Here is a 16,432-nt window from a genome sequence, read left to right on the forward strand (position 1 = left end):
TTATGTTCAATAGCCTTGGGAACCTTGACATAATACATCTGTGGTAGACTGAATTATTGGTCCCAATTCTTCTCTCTTGTAATAACAGTATATAGCTTCAGTCATGCCATGGCTTCTTGGTGAATGGAGTATACTGCCTTCTTCTTGATACTGGACTCAATCATGTGACTTGTGGTAGCCAATGTGACATTAGTGGACATGAGGCATGGATGCCATTTTCTGCCCTGTCATCATCATGATGGCCACTGCCCCTCCAGCATGGACCCCAAAATGAGACATGTGGAGCAGGACAACCCTAGCTGACTGCAGATGATCTGTAGCTTACAGCAGAGCTGCCTCAACCTATTTATAAACCATCATTGAGAAATAAAGGGTTTTTTTTTTGTTTGTTTTGGTATATCACTGAAATGTTGATAGTTATTTGTGATTTGGCAATAGCTGACTAATGTAACGTCTGTTACAGAATATATTTTAAGGAATGATGCAGATTTGTCCAAGATGCATACTGGAGGCTATGTAAGTAAATTAAAAGACCTCATTAAAAATTGGTCCACCAGTGAGATGGCTTGACCATCAAAGATGCATTAATAAAAGTGCTATAATCTATCACTCAAAACATTACATCATGTAGAAAAATGAATGTAAACAAAAACTGTCATAATGACTACTGCTGAAAGGCATACGTATTCTCTTCAAAGAGTGTACATATCATGTTTTTAAGTCATGAGAATAGGGAGACAAACTGTTTTGAAATGTTTTTCAACAAAGCCTAAATAAATCCATCCTATCCACCACAAGTCTGCAAATCAGGAGCTGTGAGCAAAATGGGTTTTAATCAAATTTAGATAAAAATCACTGTTTCAAAATTATTCAAAGAGGTTTTATGTAGAATGCACCAAGGCCCACAATGCAAGTGTTTATGCTTATATTACAACAATGCAAAATGCCATGTAAAGTATGTATGAGCTGTTTTTTTTTTTTTTCTTTTTCCTGATGCAGGAATTCATTAAAATTGAGATGTCACATTAAGCTAGATGCTAAGGCCCTCATACCTGCTCCACTACAGAAGTGCATGGGCTCAGCACTACGGAGAAATGAGCCAGCGGAGCCAGATGGAAGCTGCTAGGATTGAAGCCACAGAGGCTAATGGCACAGACACTACTCACGGGCTTCTCCAGGCATCATGACAACCTTAATGCTTACTCCACGGATAGTCCATCAAATTCTCCTATCAAAAATCATATTGATCTCAAGGTAAAAAGTGTGTTTAGGTGAGAGAAGCAACATGTAAAATTTGAATGCTGGAGGTTACTTCTTTTATGTGATGAGCTCCAAATGTAACCCTCATTGTGGCCTATTTGGATCATAACACAGACTGAAAAGTTATAAACAGGATGATTTTTATGCAATGCTTATATTTGCTGCATGCTCATGTATGAACAATATTAAAGACCATGATTTATCACAAGACAGAATTATGCTTTTTAACCTATGAGGACAAGTAAGTCTGTTTAGTATTTAGCACTCTTCGTTAAAACTTTGTACTGCTAATGTACTGTTTCCTTCCCCACCACAGAACCCTGTGCTGGCATGTTCAATTCCCTCTCTCTGCTTTCCGTGATCATGAAGAGAAAATACTCAATGGGACAATTTTATAAAAAGGTAGTGCAGCCCTGGCTGGTTTTACTCAGTGGTTAGAGCGTTGGCCTACGGTCCAGAAAGACCGGGGTTCGGTTCCCGCTAAGGGCATGTACTTCAGTTGTGGTTTGTCCCTGGCTCTGGTTGGGTCATGCGGTGGCAGCCACTCTATGTGTCCCTTTCACGTTGATGTTTCTCTCTCATGCTCTCTTCCGCTCTATCTGAACAAAAAGTAAAAAAGTGTCCTCAGGTGAAGATTAAAAAAAAAAAAAAAAAGGTAGTGTAAAATATATTAGCTAAAAAAATAAAAAAAATATGAAAATAAATTAAGAGAAATATTAAGACATTGGAAGACTATCATAGTTTATTTTATATACTTTTTTCCATGGCAGAAGATCTATTAGCCAAGAATGTGACATATTAATTTTAATGATGTGCCCATTAGACTCGAAAGCCTTCAAGTAGAAGGCAAAAGGGTGAGTACATGTCTGGGGGATGGTGGTGGTGGTATGGAAGTGACAAATACAGGCTCCACCTAAAAACATTTGAATTCCATTGCCTCAGAAGGCATCCGCTTGGCCACTGCACAAGGCTGCAGCACCAGTGTGTGGATCTTCATGCACTCTCCTTTCTTGCCTTTTCCTGTTCACTTCCCCAGAACCTCGATAGAAGAAAATCTGGATAGGTGAAGCTTTGACACTATTCCCATTGTCAATTAGGAATGGAAATGAGGAGGGGTCGGGCAACATTTACACTGCCCGTTATCCAAAGGTCTATCCAGAACAGAAAATGACCCCTTCGTGCCAGGGGTGAAATGAATGGCTTAACAGAATAGCTGACTCGCTCAATGAGCAGCTACTGCCAGCTCAGCACGGTCCTACCTGGAAGGGGAAGCAGAGTAACAGATCAATGGAGATGTCAGCCTCCTTCCCTCTGAGACTCAGGAATTTAGCAGAACACACATACCGAGCACCCTGTCAGAACAACCCAGGGTCAGATGACATACAAAATAGACACAAAACATGCAACCTGATTCCTTAGTGAAATGTTGAATGGAGGAAGATAAAAAGGGTCCAACAGAGGAGAGGGAAATTCTGAAGAGGCCAATTTTAAGTCCTATGGAGGAGGAAGGCAACTGACAACCGGATGGAACTTCATGAGGAGCAAGGCCTACTTGAGGCTGAGGTGGGCATGGACTCATGTGAGAAGGGAGGTAAGCACACCAACTGGCACAGGCCGGCACAACCCTTGGTCAGAGGCCATGAGTGAAGGGTTAGGTGAGAGGTAAGAGGGAGGACAGCCAGGGTGAAGTGTTGAGTCCTTCTGAGGTGACCTTTTATCTGATAAGACAGCAGACAGTATAAAGAAGCTGTTAGAAAAAAAAATGTGAAGCCTGGCCAGCGTGGCTCAGAGGATTAGGTGCCATCCCATGGACTGAGAGGTCCTGGTTCAATTCCTGGTCAGGACACATGCCTGGGTTGCGGGCTTGATCCCCAGTAGCGAGCGTATAGGAGGCAGCCGACCAATGTTCTTCTCTCACATGGATGTTTCTATCTCTCTCTCTCTCTGTTTCTCTCTAATAAAGAAACAAAACAAAAAAATAACAATAAAAACATATTTAAAAAACAAAGAATAAGAAAAAGACGTGCAATGAAGAGCCTTTCTAGGACAGAAATACAAGAGTTCAGAGAAAGAACTGGTATGTGGGGCATGTTGCACAGGGGGAAGGCAGTCAAAGATAAACACACAGGTAAGGAGCGGAGAGCACAAAGGGTGGCTAGGAATAGTTACCAAGTCTGAAAGGAGAAGGAAAGGCAACTGAGAAGACACCTCGGGGCAGGCAGCATCTTAGTCCTGCCTACTATAGTGAGGGGAGGGCATCTGAAGTCTCGGGCCCTTCAGAAAGCTTGTGTCACTCATGTGCTCTACTACAAAGGGGTCTTAATCACAGCTAACACAGAGGATGGCAATGAGGGTCACAGCCAGACTGCACACTTTTTCAGGCAGCACAAATTAACCTCCCAGAATACAGCAGGCAAAGACAGACTCCAAACCACCATACTGTAAGTCAACATGAAGCCAAACACAATCAGAAATGCTTTAATCACCTCACAAATAATAAGGTGGACCCAAATTTACAAGGCTGAGGTTCAAGAAAATGAAGCAAGGTGCTGATGAGGATATTTTAACAGTACTCTCCTATGACCTATTTTTATTTTATTGTAAATATTTAATATATTTGCATCTTTCATTTTAGAGGTCTGCATTTTTTTTCAGTTTCAAATCAAAAAGCTACATTAAGATATTCATAGTCCTTGACTGCTTTCATTAGGTTCATTTTATTATAGACCTCAATATATATGTAGTGTTTTCACAAGACTCCTCCCTAGAGCATTGTCAAATGTGAGATTAGCCACAAAGCCTCATCCTGAGAGTTGAGGGTCAGCTTCCAAACCTCAGGAACCACATTCTGGTTGCTCTGAAGACATGATGGGCTGCAGAACAGGGCATTCCGGGCTTCTTGGGAGTGCCCAGACAGACTATTTCTTGACTCTGATGGAGGTTTCAGCTTTTGAAGGAAGACAAGTTGGATTGCTGGTAATGTTTTCTCCTCTGGGACCACAATGCACTTGAATTCACTTAAAGCACGGAATTTGACAACTTCAAATTGTATTCGTGGAGGAGTTGTGTTGAGAGACCGAACGCGTGGATAGAAAACTCGATCTTCCCTCACAAGGGCAATGTGGGTGTTCAGAAGGACCAGTGACTGACAGGGGTCTCGGCCAGAAGCATCTTCCACTCTGACCGTCGTGTAGAGCAGTAACTGCATTTCTGCCAGAGAGGGGATATTGACTTCCACATTTCCATGAAGAAAGTAAACCATGTCAACCATGGTATTCTGGAATTTGGATGACAAATGAACTCCATTTGACAAAACTAAGTCAGGGATTTCTGCTTTCCAGTCAAGAGAAAGCTGGACCAGATCTTGCTGGAGCAAAGGATGACTCATGTAGGCAGCGGCATCAGACTCCTGCATCAGGATACACAGGAGGTCACGGCATATTTGTTGACAGAGGTTTTTGTTGTAACTAAACACAGTGAGCAGGAGACTCTCTGCAGAGCTCAGGAATCGAATGCTCTGCCCACCAAACCCAATTTGAATCTCCCGTAGTCCAGAGAGAGGTAGAGCATGAAAAACGCCCATGGAGCCTGGGTGGGTATCTGACAGAACCAAAGCATATAAAGTTGAAGGAAGCAGGAGCAAACACACTGGCTGGGGGTCAGGTTCTGTGCAGTTAGCAACAGCAAGCCAGTAAACACCTCTGACTTCATGCATGTCCACCAAGAGTTCTGGTAGGAAAAAAGCCACATACTCAAGAAAGTCTTTTAAAGGACACTCCTGAAGTTTCAGCATTTGCTCTGGGAATTGCACAAACGTTTGCTTAAACACAGAGATCCTTTCGGCATCTTCATATGCCAGGCGGACAACTGAGCTCGGGGAGGAACTCGGTACATCTGCGGCTGTAAGGCCTGGCACCCTGTAAGGCATTGTGCTCTCTGCTGGCCCGAGGGCCCCTGCCTCCTCACTCTTGCTACTGGCAACCTGATCTTCTGCGGGAAAAAAATGAGATTCTGATGATACCCAGTGTGACTTCAAGGGCATATGAAGGGGTAAGTGCTTCACAATCGGGAACCTTTTGATGAATGTTGTTACTTGGAAGGTGAGTCCACTGGGGTCCCACTGGCTCCCCATATGCCTGGCTTGGCTAATCACCTTTGTGCCAGTCTGTAGCAGGTGACTGCTAGTATTTTTATAAAGGTTTGAGAACCTGTGGTAAAAATATCCCAATCTACTATTTCCTTCTGTCCTCATATTTATCAGTGACGCTGGAGAGCTAATTTTTTTAGAAGCTAACTCTTCTGCAGTGTGCTGCTCACTACAAATCTCTGAGGCTGGTGAATTCTGAAAAATGCTGGCAGATGCACTCTCCTCACCAGCAACACTCTGAGCGAGAACACAGTAGAGTAACTTGCTTTGCCTGGTCTGTCTGTTTCCACTGTTCATGGACACTTCTCGACACATATGTTGCAGCAAAGTCCAGTTGGACTTGATTCCCAAGCTGTGTTCATCTTTATGAGTCATCAGCTCACTGAAAGTTTCTGACTTAACCTGAACAAGTTCTGCACTGCTAGTGTTACTTTCATTGAGAGAGATTTCAGAGAGAGTGAAACGTGACTGAAAACCACCTGTGTGCTCAGGACCACCACATTCGCAATCCCTGTTCTGCAGTGCCTTGGATGCTGAGGGCTGATCCCTTGGCTGGTGGGTTCTCTCTCCTGATGCTGAAGAGAAAGCTGTAGAGTCTGAGATGCTCCAAGTCATGGGATCACTCCGGTGGTTGTTCTGATACACCTCCCTCCTCTCTTCTCTGCTGGAAGCGTCAGTGACATCTTTGGGCAGCAATGGGGCAAGACACCTTTGCTGTTCAAGACGTCAAAAACAGTTGAAAGGGGATGTGGTAGCAGCTTTTGTGATTCTTCTGCACATGAAGATTCTTGCAGTTATTGGTTTCATTGTGTGGATTGATTCAGAGGTTAAATCAAAGGCCTAAGCCATTCATATTGATTGATACGTGATTTTAAAATATGATTGGATTCACACACAGCACATCAATTTCCACATTACATATCTTATAAATTGCCAAGTAATTTTACAGAAGTACTTTGGAATTGATCTACAGTATCCATTTCTTGGTCTAATATTTAATTCACTCTAAAATAAATCCTAAGTCCTTTGGGTGAGTTTCCAAAAGGTCAAATTTAGTTCTGAAAGTGAGTCTATGACCATATGTTCAAAATGTAAAAGTAATCAGGGCATACTTAATGAAAATCAGATAGCAAGGCCCAAAGGAACTGACAGGTATTCCAACGTGAGTCAACTTCTGTTGCCTCTTGGTTCATTTTATGAGATTCCTTAACTTTACCTGCCTTGGTTAGATTGCTATTACCACATCTACAAACCTGTGAGAGGCCAGGCACTGTGATACAAAGAAATGAAAGGCAATATCCTGTACTTCACAAGGTTACTGGCTAAAGAGATGGATGTCCAGAGAAGACTGGAAGTACACAGCAGTGGCCAAAGCCATGTAAGCCTACTGTGGAACACCCACCCTTTTACCTGTCAGTCTTTGTTCAATAATTTAGGAGCACCATCAGTAAGATTTACATCACTAGTAGTTTTTTGTTTGTATTTTAGGAATGTATGGGAAGAAAAAGACCCTCAGTGGAGAAAAATACAAGTAAATCCTTATAAATCGTGTGCCCCATAAACCGTGGTTTGATAATCCACCAGAGAAATAAGCAAATCAACCAAGAATTATTTCCTTTGTACTACTGCCAACTCAGTCTATAAAATAAGTAGGGTTTTAAAATACCAAGAAGTACTCAATTTCATTTCCAAACCCAATACCTGATTCTGATTATATAATTCTTCCTTTTAAATGAAAACCAAGGGAAAGGATACTGTTGCCAATGAAAAACTGGGCAAAGAGCCTCCACCAAAGCTACATGCTATTCAAAAAAAGTCAAAGCAGTTTTGAACCTGCAGGGTTCCATTAAATTTTTAGTCCATATAATAGCTTGCCTTCCCTATTAGCCATTAATCTCACTGGGATTTTAAAATTCTAATTATGCAACTAAACATTAAGAAAATTGAATCACATGAGCATGCCATAATTTAAGACGACCTTATCAATCTGAAAAATCATTACCTACCTCATATTTTAGCTTACGTTGAATGGTACCATTGTGGAGTTTCTCATTATTCTAAAAAGAAAAGAAAAAGCCCTCCATATTAAATTATAGCGTGTTCATAGAAGAGGAAAAAACTGATTTGATTAGAAATATTTATAGAAGCAAAATTATAGACTTGTCATTTAACAATGACAACCTTCTGTAGAATCTTTATTCCATGGTAAATATGACTGCACTGATCCATTGGCCTGTAAGATAATTGAATCATTTACTCTGAATCTTAAAATTCTAAGAATAATATTAAAAGCAAGATTTCCTTAGGACAACTCTTAAATTTGCAGGATAGAAATGCAATGCTTTCTTTTATTTTGATAAAAATCAACTTGTCACAAATATGTATTTCCCCAAAGGCAAAATTATATTTCCACTTGGGATAATTTATCAAGCAAATTACTTACAGAAATTGGTTGCGTTTCTTTATGTTTATTAATTTTTTTCAGTTACACTTTATGTTCAATATTACTTTGTATTAGTTTCAGATGAAATTGCTTGTATTTTTGGAGAAGAGAAAAATGTTACATGCAAAATTTTTATAAATCAAACAAAGTAAATAAAACATTTTAGGGAACTTTATATTCATTTAAGAATTTCCCCCAAAGTTCAAAACTTTAACATAAATAAAGTTACTTTTGAACTCATACTATTTGTGAACTGTTAAGCTCCACCCAAGCAATATTTAATTTTTCTACAACATTTGCATCTCAATTTTCTCACTGAGAAACAGTAACAAAAGATCCCACTACCACCACCAGTGGTCATCTTAACAATTAATGTCTGCATTACTCTGGCTCCCTCAACTCACCTTCATCGTGTCTGCAGATGCACTGCTGTCACTGCAAACCGCACGATGCAAATCCTGCAGACGCCGTTGGACTTCCTCTTCAATGTAGGCACTGACCCTGGGAAGAATGCAGACAGGGTGCTTGAATACTTTGAGATACTTTTTCTACAATGCCCTTTATAACAGGGAACTTTCTCATTTTAAATGTCAAACATAACGCCCTGGCCGGTTTGGCTCAGCGGTTGGAGCGTCGGCCTGCGGTACAGAGACACCCGGGTTCGGTTCCCGCTAAGGGCATGTACCTCGGTTGCAGTCTGTCCCCGGCCCTGGTTGGTCGTGCGGGTGGCAGCCATTCGATGTGTCCCTTCACATAGATGTTTCTCTCTCTCTCTCTCTTCCTCTCTCTCCCTCCCGCTCTATCTGAACAAAAAATGGAAAAATGTCCTCGGGTGAGGATAAAAAAATAAAAACTAAATGTCAAACATAACAACAACTCTGGACTTTAAACATTTCTCTAAAAAAAAGAAGAAGAAGTGAATGTGACCTGGCTGGTTTGGCTCAGCGGTAGAGCATTAGTCTTGGTCTGTGGACCAGAGAGTTGCAGGTTCAATTATGGTCAAGGGCACATACCTTGGTTGTGGTTTAATCCCCAGTACTGGTTGGGGTCATGAGGGAGGCAACCAATCAATGTGTCTCTCTCACACTGATGTTTCCTTCTCTCTCCCTCTTTCCCCCTTCCTCCCTCTCATGCTATTGGAAAATCAACAGAAAAATACCCTTGGGTGAGAATTAAGAAAAAAGAAATGAATATAATCTCCATGAATCTTCACTATTCCTATAAAACAATGTCTTGCATAATTCCTGTTCTGTGCTTTCTCTTCAACTGGGTTATGTAAACCTGGACAGGAGAGACCGTATTTTAAAGCTCTCTACCTTCCAAAATGCTGTCATAGGACCAAGAAAGTGGAAAACCACAAAGAGTTGAGTTTTGAGGCAGTTGTCAATTGAATATTTCATCTCTCATAGAATGCAGGTGAAATTGTATGAAGTACAACCATTCATTCACCCAGAGAAACCAGGGAGACTGCAGCATTTTATTTCCATCTAAAATCCTTCTGGTGGTTTATACAGCTCAGATGGAAGTCCTACTCAGCTCGAGGCTCTTCCTCCCCCAGATCTACATACACTGATTAGATAGACTAGTTAAAATGAATTGTTTGGCATGTTTTTATCTTACCACATTAAAAAAAAAAATCTGGCTTCACCTTTTTAAGCACATGCATAGTCCTGTATATGTTTTTTATGGTACTGACCATGGCAAAATGATTTTCTGAAATGCTAGGTAAAGAGATTAATATTTTAGCCCTTGCCGGTTTGGCTCAGCGGTTAGAGCACTGGCCCATGGACCAGTGAGTTGTGGGTTCAATTCCAATCAAGGGCACATACCTCAGTTCCAGTTCCTCCCCAGCCCCAGCCAGGGTCATGTGGGAGACAACCAGTCAACGTTTCTCTCTCTCCCTCTTTCTCCGCCTCTCTCCCTCCCTCCCACTCTATCTAAAAATAAATGGAAAAAAGATCCTCGGTGAGGATTTAAAAAAAAGGAAGATTAATATTTTAGGTAAGATAGCCCAGAAGAATGAAGATGGGATGACAAAGTGCAGTATTTAACTTTCAGTATTGAAAATAAAATCATATGCAACTCAATCTGAGCCAAGGCCACTTACAAATGAATTACCTCCTTGGACTTCAATTTTTAAATAGCTCTGCAGAATATACAGCCGTAGCTTTAAAGAGATACAGAGAATCATGCTATTTTGAGTACATTTTGATATCCAAATACATATCTCCTAATACCCAGGGCTGATTACTGCCCAAATTGAAATATCTCCATGACATAGATGGGGTTGAGAAAAAAAATCAAGTTTCTTTTAGCTAAAGAATGATTGAGTCCATTTATCTGGGAGTTCTAAGCCATAGAGCAACTGATAATGCCACCTAAGTTGGAAGTCATTTCACTAGAGTAACATTGGGTATATATTTATGCTATTTGTGATCATTCTGAATATACTGGTATAGTTTTTGTAACAGATTTCATCTATTTGTAATCAACGACTTCTATAAATTAACTGTCAGCATAAGGTCCTTCTTGGTATGATTCAATTAATGCTATTTCCTTTTTCCTCTCAACTTGGTCTTGCATCATATCTTTTTGGATGAGTTTGTTTCCCAAGACCTTTTAATTCTACCTTCTCACACAAAGTACTTGCACCAGCATTATAGTCGTCCCTCGCCACTTTACGCTTTGACTTTAGTGGCTTAACTCTATCACGGTTTTTTCAAATATATTCATTAAAAAGTTGATTGAGACAGTGAAAATGATACAGTGCGTGCTCAGTTGTCTGAGTCAATTATACACCACTGTATTACAATTAAAATTAAAATTACTGTAGGCCTATGTAGTCAAGCACCCCAGGAATCCTTCAACGCCAGGTGCAACCGTTAGAGTCTGGAACTGATTAACCGCGATAAACGAGGGACAACTGTACTTGGATTTAACTGGCCAGTTCTCAGGTCTTTGGTTCCTTTAAATGATAACTCAACACCCCATTGGCCAGGCAGAAATTGATGGAAACAAAGCACATCTCAGAGTTATGAATTACTTTTTACCTTTGACAGACCCCTCCATGTGCAAACTGGCCAATATGAGATACAGTGATTCATTGAGTCACATCAGTTTAATGTCCAGTACCTAGCATCCATGAGAGGAAACATCTGAGACTTTTCAGCACTGGATGACAAACTAGACGCAGCAGCCTTTCCCTCCAAGGTATCAAAATGCCCTTTTTGAACACCATCGACCTCATAGATCTTCTGCTTCAACTGCTGGATTTCATGTTCCAGCCTACAGAGATGGAAGTTACATAAATTCATTCATTAACAGTATTTCCTGAGCATCATCACTGGTTGAGACATTATTCTAGAAACCAGGGGTATCCAAACAGCTCTGTGTAAAAAGCTTTGCCTTCTAGTAGAAAAGGTGCCACATACCTAAAAAATAAGGCATACATTGATAATGGGCCACAAAAGGGGTTAAGAACAAGTGCGGTAGGCATCCAAAAATTGGAGGGTTTTACTATCAAGGGTAGAAATATTCCCATTGTGCACCACGAAAATCTTCAGAGGCAGATGTGCAGGATTCTGAGTCCCCTACCATGGCTTCAGTACAACACTGTTTACCATATATCGATATCCCATTTAATATTTCTGTTTGACAAAAGAGATCTATGTTTTAAAGAAATTTTAAAAACCACTAATCTAGGAGAACTTCATGGTCACGGTAGGACTAAGCTGAATCTTCAGAGGCCAGTGGGAATTTGGACCTTTAGGGATGGTGGCAGAGGGTTCTTCAGGTACAGAAAGCAATATGAACACAGAAGCTAAGCCATAAAAAATAGAAATCCACTTTGACTAAGGAAGGGGGCGTTAAAAGCAAAAAGATGAGATCTCTAGGAAAGTAGTTAGGTATCTCAAGAAACTCATATAAACCATAAACTGTGAAACCAAACATTTATTTACAATGATAAATGATACATCTAATATGAGGTCATGTGTCTGTAAAGCTGTTCTCCCACTGACCCAGGCATATATATATATCCAGGGCCAATCAGTCTAGAGGACCAAATTCGCCAATGAATTTGGTCCCAAGAAACACAAAACCCAGCTAGGGGCTACAGCCCACATGTTGTGTGAACTAGAGCAAGTAAATGAAATCTGGGTCTCAGTGTCTTCAAGTATCAAATGAGAAAGTCAACTAGTCTCTCTAAATTCATTCAGCTACAAAAGTCAGGATTCTAGCTTCAGTTGCTGACACACCATAATACTGCCAGCTCTCTAATGTCACTAGCAGCAATTTGACTGCTCTATCCTAAACAAGAAAGTTCCACATTCTTAACTGTTGAAATGAGATTATGGGGTCACTAGTGTTAGCACTCATGGGTTCCATGGGAGGCAGTGATCTGCTTAACTCATCCCTACATCTGTCTACTGATTAGCAAGTATTTACTGAGCATTACCTTGCAGAGCATACAACATTTTCAGAGGATGAGGGAATGCGCATAAAAGAGTGATGTTAGGTGCCTGATTTTGGGACACCAACTAGGGAACAAAATTAACAAAGTCTCAGAGATCATAAGGAAAATGAGCTGGATATAAGTAGGTAACTGCCAATGTTTATAATTAACATGATGCCCAGTGAAGTTGTTAAAGGACATCCTTCAGGTCTGGAACCACAGAAAAGACTCCACAGAGCAAGAAAATTCAAGGGGGCCTTGAATGCTGAGCAGGATTCAAGAAAGAGTTGAAGTTCACGTGAATAGTCAGCCCGCCCAGGCAGCAGCTCTGTGTCACCAGACAAATGAAAGAGAGGCTAAGAGTGGGGAGGTAAGCAGACCTAGATTCAAGTTGCAGCTCTGCCATGTTCTGCCTGACACTTGTCCGCCATGGTTATATAACTACTGGGTAGAAAAAAAAAGGGAATGGATTAATTTTTTTCATAGACATCGAGAAAAATGGCAGTGGATTAAATGGAAGCTACACTGACCTTCTCCCAGGACCATACTGGAATTACAATTCAAATATAAAAAAAAGCAGCTGGAATAACCAACTGAAAATCAGCTGGAGAGAAACTTTATAGCCAAGGACGTAAAGATGAGGCTACATCAAGTCTGGTAGGACTTACAGAGGCTCAAGAGGGCTCGCTGGGCTCCCACATGCAGCAGCTGAAGTTCCTGAGGGATATCTCAGTTGCGTGGTGTTCCCCCTGAGAAGTCTGGGTTTAAACCCCAAGCTGGGAGCCCAAGCACAGAGTGGCAGAATGGGAAAAGGTGCCTACATTATATCTGACTGTGAAAAGCACCAGAGGTTCTGTCTGGCAGGGAGAGATGGTTGGAAACAGAGGCACTATCTTGAAGGACCAGTGCACTAAATTCATCTATGGTCAATCACCTTGGGCTCTGGAAGACGGAGAGCTCAGTGGATTAGAGCTGAGTGAGGAGAATCTGGGATTCAGGGCTCTGGGAAGTAAGTGGGAAGGCAGACACCAGAGGCCTTCTGCTGAATCATTCCTCCAAGCTGCAGAAATCATCTTTCACAGGCAGACTGTTCCCATCAAATCGGCTTTAGCCCAGGGGGAAGCAATTGTCCTCCTTGTTGGACTTCTCTCACCCTGCCTGCTGGGTGGAGTTTATGTCTAGGGAGGAATACAACCTGATACACATTAAGTGACTGAGATTAACAGCCAAACAACAGGCAGAGATAGATCTCTGGGTGCTTTGAATCTCTGCCTGGCCTGTGACTGCTCTCTGCCCCAGGAGAGTAAAACCAGACCTTAGTGTTCAGCTTGCTCCGGTCCATATATAGCCGACCTCAGCAGACGGAGCCACAAACTGTGTATCTTTGATATTCACAGGGAGATTTTGTCAGGCTCCAAACACTGATGAGATGAATTGTGCTTCACATGATAAGCAACTGCACAGCAGCCGGCTCACTGTGAGGGGGCTAAGTATCACTGTCAGCAAGCCAGAGGGTCAAGCCACACATGAACAAGCCAACAGCAATCAAGACTCCCATCACAACAGGAGGGCCCTTGAAAAGCACACAAGGACATTATTACAGCTTCCAGGTCTGGTGATCAGGGAGACTGGATTCTACAGGTCACCAACAACATAAGATCACCCCACTCAGACTGGAAGTCATAGCAGATCTACTTAATACATAGAAACAAACCCAAACAGGCAGCCAAAATGGTGAAACAAAGAAACAAGTCCCAAATGAAACAACAAGAGAATTATCCAGAAGAAGGGCTAAATGAAATGGAGATAAGCAAGCCATCAGATATAGAGTTCAAGGTAATGATTGTAAGGATATTGAACAGCATGAAAAAGGTGTAGAAACAAGGAAAAATGACCAATTGCAAACGAAGAATGACATAGCAGAAAAAAGAACACATTGGAAGGAATAACCAGCAGATTAGAAAAAGCCCATGATCAAAACAGTGAATTAGAAGACAGGATAGAAAAAAATCACTCAATCAGAGATCAAAAAGAAAAAACAATTCAAAATAGGACAGTTTAAGAGAGCTGTGGGACAATATGAAATGTAAGAACATCGACATCATAGGAGCACCAGAAGAAGAAGAAAGTGAGCAAGGCTTAGAGAATCTGTTTGAAGAAACAGTGGCAGAAAACTTCCCTAACTTAGTAAAGAAAAAGGCACATAAGTTCAGGAAGCACAGAGCCCCAAGCAAAAAGAATTCAGAGGCCCAAGCCAAGACACATCATAATTAAAATGTCAAAAATGAAGACAAAGAGAGAATCTTAAAGACAGTAAGAGAAAAGCAACAAGTTACCCAATAAGGAGCTCCCATAAGGCTGTCAGCTTATTTCTCAACAAAACACTACAGGCCAAAAGGAATGACATGAAATATTAAATATCTAAGGCAATAAAAAGCAAGGACCTGAAATCAAGACTACTCTATTAAGCAAGGCTATGATTCAAAACACAGGTGAGATAAAAAGCTTCCCAGACATTGAAAAAAAAAGGCTAAAGGAATTTATTACCACCAAACCAGCATTGCAAGAAATGTTGAAGAGACTGCTGTAATAAGGAGAAATTAAAAAAAAAAAAAACATAGGCGTAATAAAAATGGCAATTAATGATTACCTATCAATAATAATAACCTCAAATATAAATAGGTAAAATGCTCCAATCAAAGACACAGGGTAGCTGAATGGATAAGAAAACACAACATATATATATATATATATATATATACACACACACACACACACACACACACACACACACACACACGCATGCTGTATACTAGGGTCCCAACTCAGAACAAAAGACTCACACAGGATTAAAGTGAAAAAACGGAAAAAAATTTCCATGCAAATGAAAATGAAAAAAAAGCAGGAGTAGCAATACTCATATCTGACAAAATAAACTTCTAAAAAAGACCAGAACAAGAGACAATGAAGGTCATTACATAATATTAAAAGTATTGTTCAAACAAGAGGATATAACCCTGGTAAACATATATGCACCCAATATAGAAGCATCAAAATATATTTTAAAACTTCTGGAGGACTTTAAGGGAGAGACCGACAGCAATATGATCATAGTAGGGGACTTCAACACCCAATAACAACAATGGATAGATCCTTTAGACAAAAAAAAAAATAACAAGGAAACAGAGACCCTAAAGAATGCACTAGACAGATGGATTTAAATTATATGTACAGAGCAATTCAACTCAAAACTATAGAATAGACATTCTTCTTAAATGCACATAGGCCATTCTCAAGACTACATGTTAGGACACAAACTAAGTCTCTATAAGTTCAACAAGACTGAAATCATATCAAACATCTTCTCCAATCACAATGGCATGAAACTAGATATCAATTACAATAAAAACACTCAAAAATATTCAAACATATGTAGGCTAAATAGCATGTTATTAAACAATGAATGGGTTACCAATGAATCAAGGAAGAAATAAAAAATTCCTGGAAACTAATCACAATGAACACACAACAGCAAAAAATCTATGGGACACAGCAAAAGCAGTCCTAAGAGGAAATCTCATAGGCCTACCTCAGAAAACAATAAAAAAAAAATTTAATAAACTAACCCTACAACTTAAATAATAAGAAAGAAAAAAAGAAAAATCCAGAGTTAGAAGAAGGAATAATAAATATCAGAGAAGAAATAAACGACAAGAGACTTAAACAATACAGAATATCAATGAAAACAAGAGTTCTTTGAAAAAATGAGCAAGACTGATGAACCTTTAGCCAGCCTCACCAAGAAACAGAGAGAACCCAGATAAATAAAATGAGAAACAAAAGAGGTGAAGTAACAACTGACACCACAGAAATATAATGGATTATAGGAAAATACTATGAACAATTTTATGACAACAAATTGGACAACCTAAGTGAAATGAATAAATTCCTAGAATAATATAATCTTCCAAGTCTCAGCCAGAAAGAGTCCAAAAACCTGAACAGACCAATAATAATTAAGGAAATTGAAGCAGTAAGCAATAAACTTCCAACAAACAAAAGCCCTGGTCCAGACAGCTTCACAGGGGAATTTTACCAAACATTCAAAGAACTAACACCCATTCTCTTA

The 16,432-nt window shown here is 40.3% G+C and overlaps 1 protein-coding gene across 1 annotated transcript in view; it reads right to left on the reverse strand.

The window, feature by feature from the left end:
• Positions 1-16,432, reverse strand: part of KIF16B (kinesin family member 16B) — a 342,743-nt gene that overhangs the window by 98,321 nt on the left and 227,990 nt on the right. The window contains exons 20-22 of the mRNA XM_036244893.1: positions 10,983-11,135; positions 8,255-8,351; positions 7,414-7,464 (exon numbers count right to left, since the gene is read on the reverse strand). Coding sequence (XP_036100786.1) covers positions 7,414-7,464; positions 8,255-8,351; positions 10,983-11,135 — 301 coding nt within the window. The remainder of the gene's footprint in view (positions 1-7,413; positions 7,465-8,254; positions 8,352-10,982; positions 11,136-16,432) is intronic.

Source organism: Molossus molossus, unplaced genomic scaffold (assembly GCF_014108415.1).
Source record: "Molossus molossus isolate mMolMol1 unplaced genomic scaffold, mMolMol1.p scaffold_m16_p_6, whole genome shotgun sequence".
NCBI classification, from domain to species: domain Eukaryota; kingdom Metazoa; phylum Chordata; class Mammalia; order Chiroptera; family Molossidae; genus Molossus; species Molossus molossus.